The sequence below is a fragment of the Symphalangus syndactylus genome, chromosome 2 (assembly GCF_028878055.3).
Source record: "Symphalangus syndactylus isolate Jambi chromosome 2, NHGRI_mSymSyn1-v2.1_pri, whole genome shotgun sequence".
NCBI classification, from domain to species: Eukaryota; Metazoa; Chordata; class Mammalia; order Primates; family Hylobatidae; genus Symphalangus; species Symphalangus syndactylus.
The window spans coordinates 123,802,059-123,828,126 of record NC_072424.2 but is presented as its reverse complement, the minus strand read 5'-3'; the positions used below and the strand labels follow the sequence as shown (position 1 = coordinate 123,828,126).

At 37.9% G+C, this 26,068-nt stretch overlaps 1 protein-coding gene across 3 annotated transcripts in view; it reads right to left on the bottom strand.

The window, feature by feature from the left end:
- The window catches only part of GRM1 (glutamate metabotropic receptor 1), a 411,814-nt gene extending 395,578 nt beyond the window's left edge, over window positions 1-16,236 (bottom strand). Inside the window, exon 1 of one of the 3 annotated variants that reach the window (XM_055266615.2) lies at window positions 14,961-16,236. In XM_055266615.2, coding sequence (XP_055122590.1) covers window positions 14,961-15,660 — 700 coding nt within the window. In that variant the 5' untranslated portion in view covers window positions 15,661-16,236. The remainder of the gene's footprint in view (window positions 1-14,960) is intronic. The other 2 variants (XM_055266610.2, XM_055266601.2) reach the window with 2 other exon arrangements.
- Window positions 16,237-26,068: the final 9,832 nt, after the last annotated feature.

The window sequence follows — 26,068 nt, the reverse complement described above, 5'->3', positions numbered from 1 at the left end:
GGAAGTTGAATAAATAATCCTTCATCTTGTTTCATTTACATTTACATTTACAGTACTGGGCACTAAGAATTGATGTGAAGCCCTGTAAGCTCTTAAATCATCAAACCCCTTACTAAGGCAGAAAAGGCATTTGAAACAAAAGCCTTCCATACTTAATTCAATTGAACAAATATGTACCAAGTGTCTACAGTGTCCGAATCCCTACTTTAATTGCTGAAAAAATATCAGTGAGTGAAACAAAACTAAGATCTTACTTTCCAGCAGTTTATATTCCACCAGGACAGACACTTTTTGGGGGCAAAGTATTCTAGTGGGAGAAGGCATTGATGTAACCAGAAATTTGATTAACTACGATGCTACATTCAGTAATTATTCAGGTTAGCTAATGCATATTTTTAAAATCATCAAATGTAAGAAATGAATAGATAAATATCTTTTCTGTAATTTTCTAAATTTGCACATTTTAAAATCCATTTTCTGCCTATGTGAGAATCATACAATGTTTCTCTTAAGCATATATAAATGATTGTGCAGGAAATAATTCATAAATGTATGGGAAAGCATCTATAATGCACTGTCATAAGAAGTAAATTATGGGAAGGGGCTTCCAGAGGTTCTGTCCATATTGCAGTCCAGAAATCAGCAGCATCGATACCAACTGACAGCCTGTAGAGACAGACACTCAGGCCCACCCCAGATCTACTAAGTCAGAATCTGTAATTGAAGCCCTCCAGGTGATTTGTATGAACAATAAGGTTTGAGAAGACTCCTTGACTGCATTCCTCTGTACCAAGGAGAGCCTAAAATAACCTTGTAAAAGGCAGAATATAAGCACTTCAAAAAATTAATCACTCACTCAATATTTTTTTCATTTTTAAGAGGCAATTTCTTTTCAAGTAAGATTTTACTTTTAAAATGGCACATCAAAGATATTTCATACTAAACTTTCCTTTAGCATGCACCGACATAGACCAAAAAAATGAATTTGCCTTTTCATGGTTTCAAATTTGGTGCTTCTAGCCAAAGAGTAATTTATCCCTCACATGTATCAACACATAGCACCTCCCCCATTCTCTGTGATTGAATCACCATCTTATTAACAGGTTTAAGAGACATAGGGTATCTTCTGTTTTCTCATCCTATATCAAGCTCGGTTTCCCAAGTTAAATCATGTTGCCCTTAAGGCAAACGAGAATGAAGTAGAAGACAGCATCATAGGTACTGAGCCTACCTAGAATATTCAACAAAACTGGCTGCCAGACTACAAGTAATTATGGCCAGGGAAGTGCATGAGAACACCAGGAGAAGTTAGAAGATGGGTAAAAGCAAGCTTCCTCTCCATTTCTCACTGAGCAGTCACTTTACAAACAGATTTGCCTTTCCCAGATTTTATTTATTTTTATTATAAAGATGAGAAAAGGGGGAAACAGGAAAGGAGACTGTTATAAATCCACAGAGGTACCCATGTCGAGGTTGAACATGGAAGAGAGAGAGAATGTTTCGGCCACACATATGCACTGTCAAAAAGGGACAAAACGTCCAAACACAGCCTCATGGCGGGTCCCAGAATGCACTAAGAAGGAGATGGCAGGAATGGGTGAGCATCTGAGCCAAGAAAGGACTTTCAAATAATCTGAAAAAGCATGATTCTCCTCTGTTATGTGATCAACACTCAAGGATTCTTCTGTACACACTAGATCTTCTCATCTTTAGTGTATTAAACTATGAGCATAAGATACCTCCCATTTCCACAACCTCAAACTCTTGGGCTCAAGTAAGTAACCCTCTTTCCTCAGCCTCCACCTACAGGTGCCTCCTACAGGTGCATGCCACCATGCCCGGTTATTTTTTAATTTTTTTTTAGGGATGGGGTCTTGCTATATTGCCCAGGCTGGCCTCAAATTCCTGGGCTCAAGCCTCCCACCTTAGCTTCCCAAAGTGCTGCTATTATATGCATGAGCCACTGTGGGTGGCCCCTGGAAACCTACTTTCATACAGAGAGGTTGGTAATGATCTCTCAGATGACACTGTTAAATAACAGTTCTCTTATCTGGCCCTTTGACAGGATCTGGATAAAGGATAATTCTTGGCTCTGATCTCTGATGGGCACCTAGTGGACTTTGTAGTAAATTAAAGAAAGATTCTGGTGTTTTGGACATTGGGCCAGTAGGTGGCCAAGTTAATTAACTACTATGAAAGCTGAGACTTCTTGCTTGTAACTGGGGGCTGTACAATAGTGAAGAGAATATCAAAATAGTACGAACTAACACTACTAGGAATATGTGGTTTCTCATCTCAGTTGGCTCCTCTAAAAATATGCTCTATTTGTATTTGACCTGTTTCTTCTCTCTTTCCATTTCCCTGATTGAATAATTCAGAAAATAAAGGCTACCAAAGGTTGTTTTCAAATACTCTTTTCTCCCCTTTCCCAAACTTCACTACATCACCACGCAGACAAAAGGCTTCTGTTCAAGGCTAGCCTTGCCACAGCTTTGCCGTGGCTCCTCAGCAACCTTGCTTGATCAATTATCTTCAAACTTTCCTTTTCTACTCACTCTTTTTCATCAGCCCTTAAAACTGCTTAATTTTTCCCCTCCTAAAGAATTATCATCTCTCTGTAGCCATCATTGGATCTCTCATCTTCCTTTCTCAGGAACAAGGATGTGTATTAGCAGCCTCCACTTTCTCCTGGCTTCTGCCCTTCCAATTGATTTACAAATTGACACACTACTGGAAAGACAGAGCTAGGAGGAAGTGGAGGCTACTTGCTATGGTCTGAAAGTCCCCCAAAATCCATGTGTTGAAATTTAATCCCCATTGTGGTGGTGTTAAGAGATAGAAACTTTTCAATTTGATTGAGTCATTGAGGGCCCTGCAGTCAAAAATGGATTAGTGCCTTTTAAAACAACTGGAGAGAACTAGCTTAAGCCCCCTTTGCCCTTTTGTTCCTTCCACCATGAGGACAGAGTTCATTTCTCTGGAGGATGCAGTAACAAGACACCATCTTGGAAGCAGACAGCAGCCCTCAACAGACACCAAACTTTCAGTGCCTTGATCTTGGACTTGCCAGTTTCTCCAGAACTGTGAGAGAATAAATGTATATTATTTATAAGCTATTCCGTCTATGGGTATGACATCACCAAAATGGTGAAGTAGAAGAAATCTGGCTTCAGTCTTCCTCAGAGAAAATCAAAAACAACTATCTAGTGCCAAGATTATCATCACCAATAACCCAGAATTCAAAGCTGAGGCTGTGAAGATCCTTGAAGCCACAGAGAAGTGAAAAATTGTGAGCAGAAGACAAAGGAGATACCAAGTCAGAGAGGAGGTTCAGCAGCACCACATTGTAGGAGGCACATTCATGAGTCTTCTGGGCATAAACTCCTAGTCAGCCTCCCAAACAGCTGGGAAATTCTCTTTGAGACCCCTCTCCCCAATCCAGAATGGGCAGTTCTTGTGTGAGAGCTGTGGGAAACCTGGGCCTAGGGCAGCATCTAGTGCCAAAATAAAGGCAGCTGTCTAGGACTGAGGGGACTCAACAGGCAACCAGCATAGAACCTGTAAACACACATCACTAGACAGACCACACCAACACAGGCAATGAAGACTGGGATAAATAACTAACCTTTCAATGAGAAGAGACAGATATACATTCATAACAAACACCAGCAAACAGGGAGCCATAACCTTCCCAAATGGGTAAAGCAAGGAGCCAGTGGCTGACTTCAATGAGATGGCAACATGTGAGCTCTCAGGTCAATAATCCAAAATAAGAATTCTAAAGAAACTCAGTGAACTCCAAGATAACACATAAAAGCAATTTTTAAGGTTACCAGAGAAATTTAACAAAGAGATTGAAATAATTTTTGAAAAAGTTAAACAGAAATTTTGGAACTGAGAAATACTTTAGTTGAATCAAAAAAAAATGCATCAGAGGGTTAAAACAGCAAAATTGATGAAGCAGAGAAAATAATTCATGAGCTTGAAGACAGGTTATTTGAAAATACATTCAGAGGAGAAAAAAGAAAAAAAAAGACAAAGAATAAAGAATGTCTCTGAAATCCAGAAAACAGCCTCAAAAAGGCAAATCTAAGAGTTACTGTCCTTCAAGGAGGAGTTGAGAAAGGGCAAGCAGTAGAAAAATCACACGAAGAAATAATACAAGAAAACTTTCAAACCCTAGAGAAAATATAAATCTCTAGGTACAAGAAGGGTAGAGAACACCACAAAGATTTCACCCAAATAAGACTACCCCAAGGCATATAATAATGAAACTTTCAAAAGTTGATAATCCCAAAAGGTGCAAGAGAAAGGAAAACAACATATATGAGCTCCAATTTGTTTAGCAACAGACTTCTTAGTGGAAACCACAGGCCAGGACAGAGCAGGATGACAAAGCACTGAATAAATTGTGAACTGAGAATACTGTACCCGGCAAAGCCAACTTTCAAACATAAAAAAGAGATAACCACTTTCCCAGACAAACAAAAAGTGAGGGAATTCATCACCCCCAGACCTTTCTTAGAAGAAATGCTAAAGTGAGTTATTCAATCTGAAAGAAAAGGACACTAACATGCAATAAGAACATCATCTGAAGGCATAAAATTCATGGGTAAAAGTAAGCATAAAAATTCAGAACACTCTAATACTGTTGTTGTGGCATATAACTGTGTACTCGTATCACTACTAGTACAGAACACTGTTTCTATAGTTCTTCCTCTTTTATCCATCAGCTTTCTTTGTCACTGTTCTATTATCGAAATGGTCTCCTCCCTTGGCTTTCATAACATTAGGTTCTTCCTCTTTCTTTTCCTACTTTTTAAACTGTCCTTCTTTTTCCGTTTTCTGTAGACACTTTCTCACTTTCACATGCCTCAAAGTACTGCCCTTGACCATCTTTTTGTATTTTATATCTTACCCCCTTGGCAATCCCATCAATTTTCATGGTTTTAACCAGATATTTTCTGACAAATTTCAAATATAACTCTCTTTCCAGATCGTTGGCCTATGGGATCCCTTGACTTTATTTTCCAATGGATACCACAAACTCAAATAGTCTAAAACTAATTTTTTCCCAGTCTGTGATTTCTCTTTATTCCCTATTTATTCCTACAAAATAGAAACCTGGGGCTTACTCTAGACTTCTCTTTGTCCTTGATTCTCATAACCAATCATTCACTAAACACTAACCTCCCTGCTACATAGAAAGTCAAATTCATTCTCTCCTCTCCTTTTCCATTGACACTTTTTTAAGTAAAACTCTAATCATTTCTTGACTAAATTAACTAATTGAACTGGCCTTTCCTTTTCCACTTCCCTCAACCATCAATGGCCTTCAGATTTGTCTCCTAATTTCCAGTTTGACCCCCTTTTCTTAATCTGTCTTCTCCAAAGCTTTCCAGATGCCCTTTCCAAAATATAATCTGATCTTGGTTTCTTCCTGCATAAAATTCTTCACTGGCTCACCATGTTTCCAAGAGTCTAATTTTCTTGGCTTGATAAGTATGTCCCATCATGACCTAGGCTCTTTCTCTCTTTTCAATTTGATCTTCCCCACTCATTTTCCCAGGATATATACTTTAGAGTTAATGATATTCTTAGAGGTCCCTGAGCATACTTTGCTTTCTATGTCAGTGCTTTTACTGATATTTACTCCTTTGTTTCCTCAGATACAGTGAACTTCAAATGTCACCTTTTCTGGGGAGCTTCTTTGAGCTTTCCCTCACTTCTTCCCTGGACCAGAGGGAGCTAATCACAGTTCTCTCTGTTGTCTCTCTACCTCATGCCTACTCCTATGGTTGCACTTAGCAAACTGAATAGTAATCACTATGTGGTGAACTTCTTAAAAGGAAGACTATAATTCCACTATCTCTACTCCTCAATGACTATAGCATTGGTCAAACCAAAGAATGTGCTCACAAAACATAAAAATTGAGATAGGAATCTGGACATGACTTCTTCTCTGCCAATAGAGTAGTACCTGTTAACCAAAACCTGAAAATAACAAATAGTATATTTATTTATCCAAAAAAAGATATTGAATTTCTTTATTATAAGCTGTTTCCACTATTTCAATATCCTCATATAACCTTTTAAAATCTTTCATAAAGTTTTTTCTCTTGAACATACTATTAGCAATTTGTTTATTGATTTTTTTGTTCTAACTTTTATAACAAACAAATTATAAAATGTGTTATAGCACCACAGAGAACAGAGGAAACTGCCCGTGATTATTTAACAATAACTGTGGAATATGCTGTCCAATCAAAAGATTTGCATTGAGGGCCACATGCTGTGAGTGCAATTGTTATAAAGGGAGAGAAGTTGAATATGCCCCACTCAGTGTTAGTAAATCAGCATTTTCCCTCTTTATTTTCACACCTCCACCCCAGAACTTCCCTGTATTTACTTCACACAGGCTCATCTAAGCTAAGGGCATCTTCCTAATTAAGGTTAGAATAGCATGACAACAATAATGACATCTTACATCTATTACATCTACCTAGCCCTATATGCAGCACTGTTGCATCTTATCTGTATAATAAACTTAGGGGACTGTTTTCTGTATACTTCACCCTGATAGCTCTCTAAGCATGCCTAGTTCTATGAATCCCTTGGGTCAATCCTATTCCAGACCTCTGGATTTCAACTCTAGCCACCCTTCTCTAATTTTCTCATCCTTATCCACTCCATACCACTTCTAGTTACTTGTGGTAGAGATGGTGTCACAGAGATGTCTGACCATGTGTCATCTCCCACTGTTAACCACAGCCCTCATAGAGAAGGCATCCTTTCTTCTCTCATTTTGACAAGATGTCTCATCCTGGTCTTATTTTACCTTTCTGCCTTTAAGGAGCAAGAGAAAAAAAATGGCTAATTTATAATCTCCTGAAATAGAGCTTCATGTGGAGTAGTCACTCTACATTGAAAGTTTATTTTCTCTGCGAAAGGAGCTTTATTACAAGATGATAACAAGCACAAATATGGAGGTAGAGTTGCTCAGATGCAGAAGGGGAACCAGATCAGCTGAGAAAATGGCTTTATTCAGACCTTCCAGAGAAATGTGGAGAGCAGGTGAGGTGGGAGCAAAAGAAGTTGAAGAAAATAAGAGGCTTCTATTTTTCAGTGACTTTCTCATGTTTAAAGTTTTATAGATAAAATAGTTATTGGCAAGGCCAGGGTACCAGATTGTGGTCAGGGTGAGTGGGTTGCTAAAGAGAAGGCAAGGAACACAGCGCTGAGATCAATAAACTATGAGCATAGGTATTGATGGGACAAACACATGAATGTTGGAGTCATCCAAAACTAAGGCAAGAGTTGACATTAAGAGGAAGACTAACAGCACAGAGAATGAGTTTTCAGAAAAGGAGTCTCCTAGAACCTGCTAAATGACAGCAGCAAAGTTGGAAAGACACAGTTGAGCTAAATGGTATGGACCTCACATGAGAGGAGGGCATGAGGTTTAAAAAGGCAAGAAAGAAAGAAAGAAAGAAAGAAAGAAAGAAAGAAAGAAAGAAAGAAAGAAAGAAAGAAAGAAAGAAAGAAAGAAAGAGAGAGAGAGAGAAAGAAAGAAAGAAAGAAAAGAAAGGAAGGAAGGAAGGAAGGAAGGAAGGAAGGAAGGAAGGAAGGAAGGAAACTTTGGTTTAAGAAAGTATCTGAAACAAAGCTAAATTAGTCCTAGCTCTGCTACTTATAAGTTTTATGATCTTGAGCAAGTGATTTTGTTTTATTTTTCTGGGCTTTTGTTTTCTCATTTGTAACAAGGAAGTTTCCTAAAGTCTATGGTAGATGCTGCACCTTTATCTTAACCACGAATTTCATTTTAGTCTTACATTACTAGGTTTAGGGTTGAAAATCTTTATCCAATTAACTGACTTCTTGGACTTGCTTAATACTCATCAGCTGAGAAGAAGTCATCTCTTTGGTGGCAGTTTAAGAAAAACAACTGAAATGTATTTATGGGTAACATCTTCTCGTTCTTTGAAACGCTGCTGTAAGGAATATAACATGGTAGTGATTATAATTCCCATTTTACAAATGAGACTGAGATGTGCATGCATACAGTATTTCCCATATGTTTTGTGCATTTTTCAAAACAGTAATTAAACATTTTCTTTATAACCCATGAGCCTATAACTGTCTATATATTTCTATGTCTCTTCCAACAAATATGAGACCCTTGAGGAAAATAATATTAATAATAGCAGTAATAATAGTTATTATTATTATTTTTATTACTTTAATTTATGCATTACTAGCACCAAGAAAAATATGTGATGCATAATAGTCACATGTGTTTATTTATAAATGTCTTTATTAGAAGGCAAATAAGTTACTAGGCAATTAAAGAATTTCTGCCTCTCAAAATCCTGTGCTTCAACTACCAATTAAGGCTTTTACCTGGATATTTAGATAATTGCCTTGAATCTTCAATTTGTTGGCTATGAAATGAATAAAATAGATAATCCTAAAATTGATAAATGGAGATTTCTGAGAAGCAATTCTCTTCATAAAAACATTAATGTTCTATTTGGTACTACAATGTCTTAAGTTTAAGAGAGTAAAGCTTTCTGCAATACCGAAGGTAATTAAAATTATCATTTCTCATGTAAGTTAAGATTTTAAATGTTGTAGACATTCATAGAGAACAATTAAACAGGAAAAAGAAGCAAATATTTCTATATAAATTTAGATCTAATGATAACTCTCTGTTGCATAAGACAGTGACATTTTGACAAGGCTTTATGCCTTGTCTTGACTCTGGTTTTCAACTACAGCTTCTCTGAAAATTGACAACCTTCTCCTACTGACATGCTGCTTCCAACATATATCAGAACAGCATGTGCCATGAGTTTTTTTAGTGGTTGTAGGTGTTAACCAAACTATTCTTTTCTGGATGTTGTTCCCCAGCCCTCTGTGTTCTTAAAAAAGTGTATGCCGAAAACACGACTTTTGATAAGTCTCTTTATGAACCCATCACTCCAGTCACTGCCCAGTTATTGAAAATCCACAAAGCAGTTATTGTATATTGGCTCCCTATATCATAAGGGCAAAAAATTTAATGCTTGTAGAAGGATGGCTACTGCCAAGCCACAAGGTAGAAACATAAAATGGAAGTTGCCACTACCACCTACCCTATGAAGGACAGCTTCTTATAAAATTTGCAGTAAGATAAATGTAGTCACAGGGTGATTGTGTGGCAAAGGAATCACAAAGAGTTCAAGCTTACTCAAAATAATGAAAGTGTCATTTTTTTCATCTTTGGATTTCACTCTAATTCTATGCACACAATAGCTGTTTGCTAAATACTGATTAATGACTTTAAAAATGGGTTTAATAAATCCAGCCAAGATATAAAAGAAAAAAAAGATAAAAATTTTTAAGTATGGCAATTTGTGGCCATTTTGAGTAATAATAAATGGCCTTATATTTTTTTAACAGGCTCCAAGATTACCACCATATCCCAGCACAAGGTAACAATTTATGTTCACGATAACTTGGTATATTCAAGGGAAGTGTCCATTAAATTGAGCACCGTCTTTAAAAGAAGTTAGGGGACTTTACAGTAGTGTTTGCAAAGATCACCTCATAAAATGTTTTAAATGTAAATGTTGGTGTTTAAAGAGACCAACTCTCAAGTATAAAGTAGACAGCTAGAGAATCAAGGTTATGGATAAACAAGGTTTTACTTGGAAATGAACACTTTTTTAAAAATTACAAATAAAGTATCTCGTAACAATATCTGGCTTTTCTTTTGTCCACTCACCCACTTTTGCCAATAATATATGTTCTCTTGGCCAAAGTTCACATGTCTAACTGTGCTTGGATGTATCTTTCTTGAAACCAAAACTCTTTGTCACACGCTTCAAGATTCTCCATTACTTGTCCTTCATGTCTATAAAGACTGATGTAATCACAGAATATTAGGACCTACTTCTGTTTTTATTATTAGTTCTTAGCCCAGACTCTTTCCTCCAGATAAGCAAATCTGTTTTTTTTCACACCATGACAGCACTTTCAATACTGCCTCTTTTACAAATACTATATTTCCAAACAAAACTCTAACCAAAATTCCCTTTTCTCCAGGTTTTCTCTAGATAATTGCACCACTAATACATTCTTTCAGTTCCCTACAATTGAATAAACTCATGTTTATAAATGTCTATACTGTGATTGCTTTTACTTACTTTACATGTATTTAAACTGCACTCCCCTTAAAGTAAAAACTACTTAGTAACTGAAATTAAGTCTTCAAAATTGTTATTTAAAGTTTTTATGCAGTAAATCTTTACTTAAAGTCATCTGTTATGACTTTTTATTTAAACTACATATAGCCATTTATACATTTACAAGGTAGTATAGTATAAGGAGGAAAAGCACTGTATAGAAGGAATTCATAATAGGCTGAGTGAACACCAGAATTAGCCAGGTAGTTTGCTCATGAAAGGGTTTGAGACTTTACTTTTGACCCTTATCTTACTTAGGTTTTAATGTATACAGTTAAATCCTGGAGACACAAAGCTGGAATACTAAGATAAGTTAGACAATTAAAATCCCAGAACTTACTGATGTTAGAAAAGCAGATTGAAGCTAATAATTTTACATTTAAAGGGAAAAAATTCAAGTCTTCCTCTTGAATCTAATGGTAACAGTAACAAAATTAATAACTGTTCAAGCATAAAAGGAAGGAGATATGGCTTAATAGCAGCACTTTTGAAAAGACCTTGGGATGTTAATTGATGTAAGATCTACTCTAGTCAGCTGTGATGGTAAGGGAAGTAAAAAATGAAATGCATGAGTGAAGAAAATGGAGAGGTATACTATAAAAGAGAGATTATTCATTGATGATAAATGTCACATGGAAAAGAAGCTTGAATGTTTTGGATGACTCCTAGTCGTCAATGAAGGATTGGTGGAAACTTCAAGAAATCTATTTTAGGTCATTATATAGAAGAACTGACTAAAAGTCAGGTGAAATTCTGCTCTCAGTTTAACTCTGATATACTCCTACTCTAATTAGAAACCCTAATCACAATTAGAAAGCTTTGAGTGTGGGCAAGCATGTAATGTGATGTTCTAAGCATCTTTTATTAGTTGGTCTGAATAACCTTTCAAAACACTCCTATTTCTTACTATATGATAAAATGAGCAATGTATTAAGATAATTTCCTTTGAAGTAGGTTGCAATCAAGACAAGAAAGATGTAGAGAAAGTTACTGGTACATACATAGGAAATATGATATTTAGTAGATATAAAATTATTATAGGTAATTGCATTAACCAAAGTATGTATTTATTACTAGGAGGACTTTTTTCTGATGTCATTACACTTTTTAATTGTTTTATATCAAATAAAAAAGTACTTAAAAAGGAAAAAATCAGATTTTGGAAAGAAGCTCAAAAAGGCCAATTTTATATAAAATGTAAGCAAATGTCAAAAAAAAAGTTACACCAAGATCAAAATCTAACTGGAAAGAAAAGTTTACCTTACAGTGGATATTTTAATAAGGGAAGCAGCATCACTAAATTCATTATTATATCAATACTTATCTAAGTATCTGAGACAAAATACTAGAAGAAAGGCTTAAGATAGATAGATAAATAAATAAATAAATAAATAAATAAATAAATAAATAAATGTAATGAATGAAAATTTATCCACTCAAAAAAAATTCTTGTAGCTACAAACTCAAAGAACATTTTTATTGGACTTGTTCAATGCTTTGAGTTTTATTAACTACAGTTATTTTTAAGTACTGTTTTCAAAAATCATTTGAAATGATAAATTTGTTTTTTGATGGGGAATCTGTATTTTATCAGAAGAACAAAATACAGTGTCCTTGGCTGAGATATTCTTATCAGCGGTAGGCTATTTCTCTACTATATACTTAGCATATTTAAAGACTCACATTCCGGGTGGGCAGCTTGCTCCAAAGTGCATTCAAACTTTATTTGCGGAGAAGGCTCCATTACTCCAATATCCTGCCTCCCCCTTGACAGACTCATCTTAACATTTGCCTCCAGAGCCAATCATGAACAATTTCTGGAGAGTCTATTGCATTGCAGGTAACTTTATGTGTACTGATTTTCTTTTATTTTATGTAAATTGATAATTGTCATGTATCAAGTGTGGTACAAATAATATGATATAAGATTGAAAAGAATGTAAAAGAATATAAAAACTAAATCGTAACTGGTTAAAATACAAAACAAAACAGAAAATATCTGCAAGTTTAGCTTCAATATAAAAAAAAATATAAAAACAACTGTACCATTCAAAAACAATATGACTTCAAGATAATATCACAATTAACTATAGAAATGAAGGTACACTAGTCCAGTCACTTAGTGCTTTTGGTATTAACTATACTTGATTAACTTCTAATACAAGAAACGATGATAATGAATTGACTAGGGAATGGCTGATTTGGAAAGGAGAGGTGAAGGTCATGAGAGGCCCCAGAATTTCTAAGCCCTAAGTTGCCAATATCCAGACAAACTGGCTTCCTTGCTGAATAGTGCTCAGATGACAGAGACAACCCTGATATGTGGTCTTCTCTGCTATTTGACAGGGAACTGTCACCAATAAGCGACCCCATCAGTCTGAAAGCAGTAAAATTACTAAATGATTCAAGAAAGTGCCTGTAGGCCAGTACACTATGGGGCCCTGAAAAGCAGGAGGGCAAAACCTCAGGAAAAATGAATCTTCAATGGGAGCTTACACAAAATTCCTTTCCAAATCGGAGGAAATAAATGCAGTTTAGTTTTTACAGATGTTACATTTAATAAGAGAAGTAACTAATTCCTTTTGAGAAGAAACAAGGTATTATATATGAATGGCAAGGTGAATGGTGTAACTGCTTGGTAATAGAATAAACACCACATATTGCTATGATGCTGTTCTGTGAACACAATGTAGTCTGGAATCAATTACTATAATAGTACGAAGACATTGTCTTTGCCATACAACACCAATCAGAAGGCAGAAAGGAAACATAGTAATCCAAACTAACACATGGGCAAAATTATAATATTAGTCCTTTCTCAGCAAAATTAGTGAAAACAAGTTCAATTCATTTTCCAAAAACATAATTCTACTCCTCAGAAAGCAATCCACTATTAGCCACCTCTCACCAAATAAAACAATCTTATAATAAAATATGGAAAATAAAACTACTGTTTAAAAATGATGAAGTATTACTTCTTCCTGAAGAAAGAATTTATACTTCCAATATCAATAATCAATTATCTAGCTTCATGGGGAAAATATTATTAAATATTTAAATAAATCACATTCAATCTAGATTTTGCCATTCTCTTTGCCATCATCTCTGGATCTATCCAATGATGATATTTAACACATTTTAACTTGCTCTTTCAGGGTGTTTCATTTAAGCAAGCACTAAAGAGACTATGCTAAACATTAACATGTAATAAAGTTAAATATTAAAATATAAGGGATTAACATCTGAATTTAAGTTTGTGTCTTTAAAAAGTAATGAATTTTTGTTCAAAAAGAGATATGCAGTTCATGATTAAAAATCAAGCTTCAGAAGCATAAGTCAGTTGTTATAAAGTTATAATATCACAGCAGATAGTTTTTTCCAAAAGCAAAATCTGAAATTATAATGTGTAAATTTATATCATTTATGTTTGTTTTGAAAATTCTGTTCCCTTTATAAAGTATATGTTTTCAATAATGGTGACCATATAATCACTTCACTATGGATGCTGTCAATTTCTATAATCAGACCTCACACCAGTAACTGAATATTGTGGAAATATTAAAAGAACATGGAACCATGTCTATGGCTTCTTGAAAATCATTTGACTTGAAGAAATATGAATACAGAAATACCAGCAAGATTGTCTTCTTATGCCAGCTTATATGTGTGAATTGTCCTAGATGTTAATTTATAATCAGGGCCTCAGCTTTTTCATAAACCTACTGGGGGAGTTAAGAGTAGCTGAACTCAGAAATCCCCTTTTATTAAAAAATGTATATAATCTAAGGTGAAGAGAGTATAGAAAATCTTTATATACAAAAATTTTTGAAAATTCACATCCATAAGTCTCTGGAAAAATCAAAGCTTTTACCTTAGATTAATCTATTGCATTTTAGAAAGACATTATAAACCTAATATCTGCTATCCATTAATTAGTATTTTATAACTGATCTAACTTTAATTCTAATATGTAAGTTCATTGTGTTAGAAGAAAAAAGACTAGAAACCAAAACTCAAATCCAAGTGGTCACCAGTGTTATTTCTCATAAAACAAGATAATTCTTGGGGGAGTGAGGGAATCTGGATGATTTTAGCCTATAAAGTAAGAAGAAAATACATGATTTAAATTACTTGCTTTTTCTTTGTAACTAAGGTATTCCAGAAGTAAAAATATAAGTTTCTGACACACTGAGGGAGATGACTGCATTAATCCTACATTCACAGGAAAGTTTTGGATATGTAAGAAGGGGTACAAGAGGACAAAGAAACATCTTCAACTGTTCAAGAAAGATAAAGCTTTGAAGTCCAATTTGTGGAATAGTAACTTCTTTTTGTCAATCACTCACACTGAATTAACTCATTACACCTGGAAAGTCATAGCCAGTCACTGAAGGGCAGTATAACGCCTTGGACAAATAAGCCTTCCAAACACAAACTCAAAATATGAGGTCAAACAACTATTCAAGTAAAATCTACTGCTGGACACTTTGCATGGAAAGTTTGATACCCTTTCAGCTCCTACTATCCTCAGATATTCTATGGGGTACAATTTTCCTACACTATAATTGTAAGGAAATGAGGATAAAAGGCAATGCCTGGGTGGGCAGTACTGAGAAGGTAAACTCCGTTCCCCACAGTGCTAGAAATAAACAGGAACAATACTATGATCCCAGGAGCACATCATGCAATGCCCCGGCTTTCTCAGTACCCTTCTTTCCCAAATATAATGCCTACCTTCCGTGTGGACTGCAGAGACATAGGTCCAATTGTAACGTTTGACTATGTCAAGCATGGCCCTTGCCTGCAAAGTGTCAGAAGGGACAACCCTCAGGAAGTATTTGTACAAAGTTTTGTCACTCAGGTCGATGCTTGTGGCTGAATAAGCGATCTGGGGGATGTCGAAGAGCTGGAGCAGGTTCTGCACTTGAATGGCTACAGAGCTGGAGCCGGGACCGATCACTCCCGCAATGGGCTTCTTAGTCCTGCCTGGGGGGAGGGACTGGCCGTCAGGCAGGCACCGGTTGAGCCCATCCTTCTCATCTCGAATAGAAATCAGAGAGTCCCTAATGAACTCAATGCTCTGTTCCAGAGCCACGGAAGAGTGCCAGCAGGAGTCCCGGATCTCACTGCCCAGGGTGATGTTGGGCAGGAGGACCGGGTCTGCGTTGATCTTATCCAACGTGTGGAACATGGCCTCCACCCTCTGGATGCCATACTGCTCCCTGATCTCCCCACACTTCCTCTCGGGCACTTTCTCGGCCGGAGGCTGGTGATGGACTGAGAAGAGGGCTCCAATGATGACATCTCCGTCCATTCTGGCCACCGAGCGCTGAGACGACGCTCCTGCCAGCAACACTTTCCTGCCGGGGCTTCTGGGGAGAAGGGACACCTCCAAAAAGATCGCTGGGAAAAAAAACAAGAGGAGCCCGACCATGGTGGTAAAGACGAGGTCCACAGCCTGCCAGCCACGTTCCCACGCTGGTCCCGCTGCAGGCTCCCGGCGCGCACCCCCAAGACGCCCAGCACCGCCTCTCCTGGAGTGGTGCCCCTCGCCAACAATGGTCGTCCAAGGCCTTTGCCTCCTCCACCACCGCCTCCTTCCCCTTCGTCTCCCTCTCTGGGTCCTCCACGACCGCCTCTACAAGCTGGAGGCGTTTGTAAGGGAATTCGAATCCCCGTTCTTCACCGGTAGTGCATCAAGGTAAATTGATCAAGAGTACAGTGGAAATCGTGTTGGCAGCGGTGAGCTAGATGCTGCTGACAAAAGACAGAGAAAAATCACAACCTTGTCATCAGAGGACCTGTGTTAAAACTCTGGGGTCTGTAATGTTAACAGTTGCCTTGTCCGTTTCATTTCGGCACATCCTGATATCGGCTGCAGGAACAGCTTGGAACGCAGCTGTGGTCACTGAGGAAGGCGGGGTGTCCTGCCCCCTCTGTCCTCACGGGTCCAGGCGGTGCAGAGCCCCGCCAACTCGCCCGCTCCTCCAGCCTTAAGTCTTTTCCTGGTCCCCTAAAACCTATCATGCTTTCTAACTTGGAGGGCGGTGGGGAAGGTGAGCAGAGCGGAGGGGAGGAGCTAGGTCCTTAAACCCAAGAGAACTTTCCGGATTGGAAAAGATCAACTTTTTTTCAGAAGAAAATTTGGAAACTCATTGTAAAGGTGGAAGCGCGACTTTAAAATAAACGTAAACAAAGGATGCACCTTTTACTTTAATTTTGAGGGGTTGAAGAAACCCTGACATACAATCAGCTGTAAATATAAATTTGCCAGTTTGAAGAAAATCCATATTAGTTACTAAGGCAACGCCTGGTAAAGTCTCCGTATGGAGGAGTTTGGTATGTTTCCCCTCTAAGAAGTCAGGCTTGCTGTGTATGTTCAAGAAGAAGGGGTGCAGATAAGCTAACTTGTTTCCCGCGGTGGGTGGACGGGTTAGAGGGGGTCCTGCGCTCCCCTAAATCGGGACCTTTGGGGTTTGCATAGTTGCTAGAAAGGGAACGGAGGGGAGCTTCCGGGTTGCTCTCGCCGCGGCAGCCTGAGCCGTGCCGCCTTCAGGACCCTGGACAGTGCTCGGTCCAGCCAGACATTCCCTGGCAGGGCCTGCAAGGGACGCTTTGGCCAGTGAGTTGCAATTCCCTGACCCGCTTTGCTCTTTCAACCTCCCTCCTCTGAGTTCTTTACCCATACACACACATACACACACACACACACAAACACACACGCACACTCCCCTCCACTCCACTCGAGTCGCCCTAATTCTCGTCACCTTGCACCGCTTCTGCAGGTATATATCCAAACCCATCGGCTTGGGGACAGAGGCGCCAAATCTCAGCCGCCTGCGGGGCTGAAGTTGGCTCCCTCTCCCGTTCCTCCCCTGCTCCCTTTCTCAAGGTGAGAGTCGACGAAAAGGGGGCTATGGGAGCGGGCGAGGAGAGCACAGGAGGTGAGGCAGAAAAAGGAGAAAGACAACCCAGGCACCCATTGGTCCCGACTGTTCCTGAGGATACAGGACGAAAAGAAATACATAAGCGAGAATGCGCCTGGGACCCGGAGGAAAATCTGATAGACTGGGACTTTGTCTGCCGTTGTGGGTGGGTTTCACCCGAGGAAGTGTCCGCTCACCTGAGTCTGTTTGGAGGACATGGACTTGAGACCTACCTGAGTACCTGAGTCGGGGTAGACAGCGCTATGGTCCCGGGGCCAGAGGACCGTGGCCACGCTCGGCTTGCAGACGCCTCAGCTCTAATCCAGACGGTGCAAGGATGCGATCTGGGCTGTACACTAGTGCCCTCTTTCTTCAGCACTATTTTACCGCAAGGGAAAAAGAGGGGGAGGGAAAACAGGTCACCCAAGGCTTGTCTATTATCTCATGCATAAAAATCAGTCGTTTGATAGAGGGAGGAGGGGAGACAAACTGGGAGGAAGTGGGGAATATTAATTCCTTTACTATATGTAGGGTCGTATAGAAGCTGCCAGATATGTGAATAGTCAGACAATCTGGCCAAAGAGGTGGACAACTGCCTAGGCTGCTTTGGGGTAGATATCTTTTTTATATATCTCAGGGACTCAAATATATTTTCTCTCTCTGCAAGTAAAGTCCCTACAGAGGGAAACAGAGTGTAAATACATGTATAGACATCTAAAGAAAGGCTATTAGTAGATTGCGAGGGAAATCAGGAAGAGGCTGCATAGGGTGGGAGAAGGGAAAGGACAGGCATGCCCATTATGAATTAAGGTATGCCAAATGAAGAGAGGCATATTGTGGCTGCATTTTCAGGTCAAAATGTAACTAAATTGAGAATGAGAGTCAGGTCACATGAAAACGCTGGAGTGACAAACACTTATCCAAATTCCTCCCAGGCGGCCATCACCTTCCCTACAGGTCTATGGTGTTGCTTCTGACTGTGTGAAAAGTGGAAGTTAAATCACATTCCTCTGGGAACATGTTGGCTGAGCAGAATGTGGCCCAGCTTTTTCAGAGGAAAAGACAAGTGACAGTGTGTCTTTCTGCTCTTGTTCAAAGCTTTCTATTTGTGTCATCTGCAGAGCAGAGAGATCAGCTTACGTTGGTCCCTTATGGGTCAGCTTATAATCGCCTTGCTCAGGTCATTATTATATTATGGAATGGTGCCATGTCAGACTGGAGGGGACAAACCACATGAGGCAGTTTCAAATACTCTTCAGTGTGTTCCACGAAACTTAGGGAGGAAAATAATACCTCTAGTCAATAACAAAATGTCTTTCTCATTCTGGTTCTGATCTTTTTTTCCCTAAGTGTCAGAGTTTTCTGGATTTTTTTTTAGACAGCCCAAAGAGAATATATTTTTTCTTTTTCCACAAAGAATGCACTAAACAACGTTCACATTTTTTAGACTAAATGATCTCAATTCGGGAAGTAGCCACATGTTTACACAAGGAAAATGGGAAGAGGTAAGTTCTGATCATCATATATGGGACTAAATGGTTCTCTGCTTCTACCCTAGGAATATGTTTGTTCTAAGAACAGCAAGCCACAGGTATGCAAGTGTCCCACAGTATCTGACTTCCTCTAGTAGCCACTTAAGTTCAATTTTAGATAAGTCCATTAGAATGTGATAAGCTCTAAACGTTATTTTCCTAGAATATTTCATAGATATAGTGAATGTGCAAAGATTTCTGTGCATATATACCCCTTAATTATGATTTTCAGCATTAGAGAAAGTAATGTCTCTGAAGTCCACATTTAGTTTCAATATGTGCTCCTAAAGCTGAACATCTTTAGTATATCACATTGCTGTACTGAAGTAATAATTAAATGTTCAGATTTATTGGTTCTCAAATTCATTTTACAGTCCAAGTAAAAACTACACATTCAGGCTGGCTGAAACTAATCATTTTAAAGAGGATAAATTTGAGGATTATAACATGCCAGATGCATGCATATACAAAAATTACATATTAGAAGTGTTAAAGAAAAAAATAATTTCAAATGTATTAATTTGAAACGATCAATTAAACTTACTGATAATGGTTTAAAAGTTAACTATAGAAGGTACCAGGACAAAAACAATAAAAGAAGAAGGCATTGAGACAGAAAAAGACAAGATCACCCAAATATACTTTCTCTTTCTATAAACGAAGACTTCACATAGGAGGCAGGGTATAATACATGTGCAGACATCTAAGGGATGGTTCTTCCAGTAGGATTGAAGGGGATTACTGCAACAATGAGCTACATACAAACTAGCAAATACAAGTAAATACACTAATCTGTAAGAGTTCAAAGAATGCTAAAGGTTCATAAATCCAGAAATATTGTTAGTATGAATATTCAGTACTGGTATGAAATCACATTACAATCAGTAGGTGATCTGTAGCAGGGTAAAAAACTGTTATCAGTATTTAGGTTTGGGAAATCTATACACAATGTGGTGGAGATCAAGATCAAAATCAAAAGAATATCTAATCTAGTATGTGATTTGTAGCAGGATAAAAAAGTGTTATCAGTATTTAGGTTTGGGAAATCTATTTAATATACAATTTAGAGGAGATCAAGATCAAGATCAAAACAATATCTGAACTATTATCTCAAAACAATGAGTTAATGTGCTGCTGTAACAATAAGAACAGAATGTTCACCATACTTATATGGTAATAAGGTAAATAATAACCATCAACAAAACTGTAGTCACCCTCCTTATGAATGTATGCATAATTATCATTGCTTTCCACATAAAGTATTTCATAGAAGAATGAGTCTAGGCTATAAAAGAGCAAAAGGATATAAAGTTTTCCACATATAATCTGCTAGAAATTTAAACTCTTCAAATGGGAGAGATAAGAAGTGAGCAAGAATAAGACAAAAGAAACAAAGAGATGAATTAAGCCTTGTATTAGGTCATTCTTACACTGCTATAAAAAAATATAATCATGGCAAAAGGTGACGAGGAAGCAAGGGACATCTTCCCACAGTGGCAGAAGAGCAGGAGAAACTGCCACTTATGAAACCATCAGATCTCATGAGAACTCACTCACTTATCATGAGAACAGCATGGGGGAAACTGCTCCCATGATCTATCATCTCCCACCAGGTCCCTTCTTCAATACCTAGGGATTAAAATTTGAGATGAGATTTGGATGGGGACACAAAGCCAAACCATGTCATTTCACCACTAGCCCCTCCCAAATTTCATGTCCCATTCACTTTTCAAAACCAATCATGCCTTCCTAACAATCCCCCACAGTCTTAACTCATTCCAGCATTAACCCAAAAATCCAAGTCCAAAGTCTCATCCGAGACAAGGCAAGTCCCTTCCACCTATAAGCCAGTAAAATCAAAAGCAAGTTAGTTACATCCAAGATACAATGGGGGTACAGGCATGAAGTAAATGTTCCCATTCCAAATGGAAGAAATTGCCCAAAACAAAGAGGCCATAGGCCTCATGCAAGTCGGAAAGCCAACAGGGCAGTCATTAAGTCTTAAAGCTCCACAATAGTCTCATTTAACTCCATGTCTCACATGTCTCACATCCAGGGAATGCCGATGCAAGGGGTGGACTCCTATAGCCTTGGGCAGCTCCTTTGTGGACTCACATTGAGTGCCCATGGCTTTTCCAGACACACAGTGCAAGCTCTCAGTTGATCTACCATTATGGAATCTGGAGCTTGGTGGCCCTTTTCTCACAGCTCCACTAGGCAGTGCCCCAGTGGGGATTCTGTGTGGGTGCTCCAACCCCAAATCTCCCTTCTGAATTGCCCTTGCAGAGGTTCTCTATGAGGGCCCTGCCTCTGCAACAGACTTCTGCCTGGACATCCAGGCATTTCCAAACATCCTTTGAAATCTAGGTGGAGGTTCCCAAGCCTCAATTTTTGACTTCTGTGCACCTATAGGCTCAACACCACATGAAAGCTTCCAAGGCTTGGGGCTTGCAGCCTCTGAAGCAATGACCCAAGGTGTACCTTGGCCCTTTTTAGTCACAGCTGGAGCTGGAGCAAATGTGATGCAGAGCACCAAGTCCCAGGGCTTCATAGAGCAATGGGGCCCTGGACCTGGCCCATGAAACCATTTATCTCTCCTAGGCCTCTGGGCCTATGATAGGAGGATCTGTAGGGAAAAGTGAGAGATCAGACTGTTACTGTGTCTATATAGAAAGGGAAGACATAAGAGACTCAATTTTGAAAAAGACCTGTACTTTTAACAATTGCTTTGCTGAGATGTTGTTAATTTGTAGCTTTGCCCCAGCCACTTTGACCCAGCCACTTTGACCCAACCTGGAGCTCACAAAAACATGTGTTGTATGAAATCAAGGTTTAAGGGATCTAGGGCTGTGCAGGACGTGCCTTGTTAACAAAATGTTTACAAGCAGTATGCTTGGTAAAAGTCATCACCATTCTCTAGTCTCAATAAACCAGGGGCACAATGCACGCGGAAAGCCGCAGGGACCTCTGCCCTTGAATGCGGGGTATTGTCCAAGGTTTCTTCCCATGTGATAGTCTGAAATATGGCCTCGTCAGATGAGAAAGATCTGACCATCCCCCAGCCCGACACCCGTAAAGGGTCTGTGCTGAGGTGGATTAGTAAAAGAGGAAAACCTCTTGCAGCTGAGATAGAGGAAGGCCACTGTCTCCTGCTTGCCCCTGGGAACTGAATGTCTCAGTATAAAACCCAATTGTACATTTGTTCAATTCTGAGATAGGAGAAAAACCGCCCTATGGTGGGAGGCAAGACATGTTTGCAGTAATGCTGCCTTGTTATTCTTTACTCCGCGAGATGTTTGGGTGGAGAGAAACATAAATCTGCCCTACGTGCACATCCAGGCATAGTATCTTCCTTTGAACTTCATTATGACATAGATTCTTTTGCTCACGTGTTTTTTGCTGACCTTCTCCTTATATCACCTATCTCCAGGGTGATATTATTATCACCCTGCTCTCCTACTACATTCCTTTTTGCTGAAATAATGAAAATAATAATCAATAAAAACTGAGGGAACTCAGAGGCCGGTGCCGGTGCAGGTCCTTGGTATGCTGAGTGACAGTCCCCTGGGCCCACTGTTGTTTCTCTATACTTTGTCTCTGTGTCTTATCTCTTTTCTCAGTCTCTCGTCCCACCCGACTAGAAATACCCACAGGTGTGGAAGGGAAGGCCACCCCTTCAGGATCTGCCTTGAAGATCTCTGACATGCTCTGGAGACATTTCCCCATTGCCTTGGTGATTAACATTCAGCTCCTCATTACTTATGCAAATTTCTGCAGCTGGCATAAACTTCTCCCCAGAAAATGGGGTTTTCTTTTCTACCAAATGGTCAGGGTACAAATTTTCCAAACTTTTATGCTCTGCTTCTGTTTTAAACATAAGTTCCAGTTTCAAACCACATATTTGGGAACACATAAAACCACACTTTCAGAAAAAAGCAGGTCACCTCTTGAATGCTTTGTTGCTTAGAAATTTCTTCTGCCAGAGACCCTAAATCATCCCTCTCAAGTTCAAAGTTCCACAGATCTCTAGGGCAGGTGCAAAATGCTGCCAGGCTCTTTGCTAAAGCATATCAAGAGTGACTTTTGCTCCATTTCCCAACAAGTTCCTCATCTCCATCTGAGACCACCTCAGCCTGGACTTCATTGTCCATACCACTATCAGCATTTGGTCAAAACCATTCAACAAGACTCTAGGAAATTTCAAACTTTCCCACATCTTCCTTCCTCCCATGTCTTCTTCTAAGCCATCCAAACTGTTCCAGATTCTGCCTCTTACCCAGTTCAAAAGTTGCTTCCACATTTTCAGGTTATCTTTATAGCAGCACCCCCTCTCTGCATCTGTGATACCAATTTCCCATTTTAGTCCCTTCTCACACTGCTATAAAGAAATATAATCATGGCAGAAGGCAAAGGGGAAACAAGGGATGTCTTCCCTTTGCAGCAGGAGAGAGAGAGAGCAGGGGAAACTGCCACTTATTTAATACACAATTTAGTGTATTAAATACCACTTATAATACCAAAAGATCTTGTGAGAACGCTATATCATGAAAACAATTTGGGGGAAACAGCCCCCATGATCCAATCACCTCCCACCAGGTCCCTCCCTCAACTCCTGGAGATTACAATTTCAGATGAGATTTGGGTGGGGACAAAAAGCCAAACCATATCAAGCCTGTATTTCAAATTATAGTATACTCTAGTGGGTATTTTGAAAAGTAAAATTTATGGAGTTACTTACATATGCAAATGAAGTATACACAAGTGGTAATAAATTCATTGCTAAAAAGGTAGTAGTGACTGAAAATAGAAATAAGATCAAAAAGTCTTTGTAGAAAATTGATTTGTAGAGCATTGATACGTAGTGTATTACTAAGGGTATATAAGGGATGTTCAAGATAGATCAATGTTGTGGAGAGTAAATATTATGCTTTTCCATAAAATATCATGCTCCCTGGACAATTAATTTAATTGAGTATAACATTTCTTACAGTCTTATATTTAATTCATAGTGTCAGCAAGACAATTCAAGCCCCACTGAGAATTTTCAGTTTATCTATCCAATTTGGCTATCTATATTGCTTGAATCAAGGGAGAAACAGCCATATCTTTATTGGACTTTGTTCTCTGAACCAAAATCAACTGGAAAATAAAATCTCTTCCTTTAAGAAACTGGAAACATTTTTATAAAACTTGGATGATTAACAAAGTAAAGAAAATGCTTAAAAAGATAAGGACTAAAGCCAAATTTACTATGTGTTCAATTGTTGTACTGGACTGATTAATTAGGCTATTACTATACATAGGACTATATTTAGAGATAGGACCAAAAGCATCAACTTCCCTAAGTGAATAAAAATCATTAATGGCTCTGTGGACTCATTCAGATTGACTGGGACACATACATTTGGCCACATACTGTTCTGCCACAACTGTCCAAACATCTATGTTTATAGTATTAAATATAATTCGGTGTTTGATAGACCAGAAGTGTGCCTATAGTTAACAATAATATGTTGTACATTTCAAAACAGCTAGAAGATAAGAAATTGAATGTTCCTAGCATAAAGTAAAGACAAATACTTAAGGTAATGGCTATCCCAATCACACTGATTTAATCTTTACATTTATATGAATGTATCAAAATATCACATGTACCTCAAAATACATGCATCTATTATGTATCAATTTTAGAAACTTTTTTACTTCAAAAAAGAAAGAAAAAATAAATTTAAAAATTGATCTAAAATTATAATTAAGGAGAATAAGACAAACACATTATTCTAAAAGCACAGTGAAGGCTGAAACTATTGTCTGTTTTATTCCCTGCAGTATCCCCAGTGCCTACTGTCAGGTTCATTATAGGTGCTCAAATATGCATTGAATAAATGAATGGATACATTCTTTCTGAACATTAAAATTATCATCTTGTGTCAATGCCTTTCTCTAAGAATATCAAAGTCAAGCAGTTTACAGTTTTCTCATTTATTTTTAATATAGTGTAGAAAGAGTAATTATTTTGCAACTATTTCTCAAGTGCAAGTAACTAGCCTAATTAATATTAAACCTTTTAGAACCATATTTACACTACAAACTTCATTATATTTGAAGTATTAAAATGTGTTCCCAATGGGATAAAACCATTTTCACCACTGTGCTGCATACGTTAGTATATAGAAAATGAAATTTTATAAAAGTAAAAAGAAGATAATTAAATGTAAGCTAACCTTTACCTAATGTTGTGGCTATATAATTTGAAAGTAACTATTTGAAAATGTTCTCAGAATCATCATATGAGATAAGAAAATAGGCATGTTATGGAATCCTATAGATGAAAAAATTGAGATGCTAAGAATGTTTTCACACCTGAGCTTAGATAATAAATTATTGTCAGTGCCACATCACACTATCTTTATTCCAAATTCATAAATTGAGTGTCATAAAAACAAAACATATAAACTGAGATTATTTTCATTTTTCCTTAAGCTTTGAACTGATGCTCTTCTCAGAAAACGCTTAAGTAATAAAGAAAATGAATTTGAATTCCTTTCCCTTGGGCGTTTCATCTGTTGAGGGCATAAACATTACAGGTGATTGTTCTATTTGCTTAAAATAGCCATCTTTTATAACAGTTCTAATAAATGCAGTAACCTACTTGCACAGTCTCACAGCCAACTTTTGAACAATTAAGCAAAAAAAGTATCTAAATTTTCAAATCCCATAAAAGCCTTCAGTAAAAAAGACTTTCCTACTACAGTTTCACCTACACAACCAATTAAATTATTATTCCTGTTTAAACAGAAATATGTTGTATTCCTACTTCACTTCAACAGAAAATCTACAACATAGTTGTTATACAATCAGCACACCATCAAAATATTGCCCTACCTGAAACACATCCTTTATCCTTTTTATCAACCAGAGAATAGATAAACAAAATGTCGTATCATCACACAATGGATCACCACTCCTCAATAAAAAAAAAAACAAATTACAGATTCATGCAACAAAATAGATTAATCTCACAAGCATTATTCTGACTAAAAGACACCAGAGAACATACTCTTTGATCCCATCTATATAAAGTTCAAGGACAATCACAGTCATCTACACAAATAGAAATCAGAAGAGTGATTGCCTTTGCATGAGATTAGGACGATCAACTGGAAAAGAGTTAGAAAAAATCTTCTGGAGTGATATAAATGTTCCTGATTTTGATTGAAGTGTTATTACACAGGTCGAAACTATGGGAATTATATGTTAAAATTTATCTGATTTACTGAAAGTATACTTCACATCAATAAAATTAATTTTAAAATAAGTTTCAAGTAATCAAAGTAGGAGGAGATCATGATGAACTGAACTAAGGCATTGGCAGTGACAACGT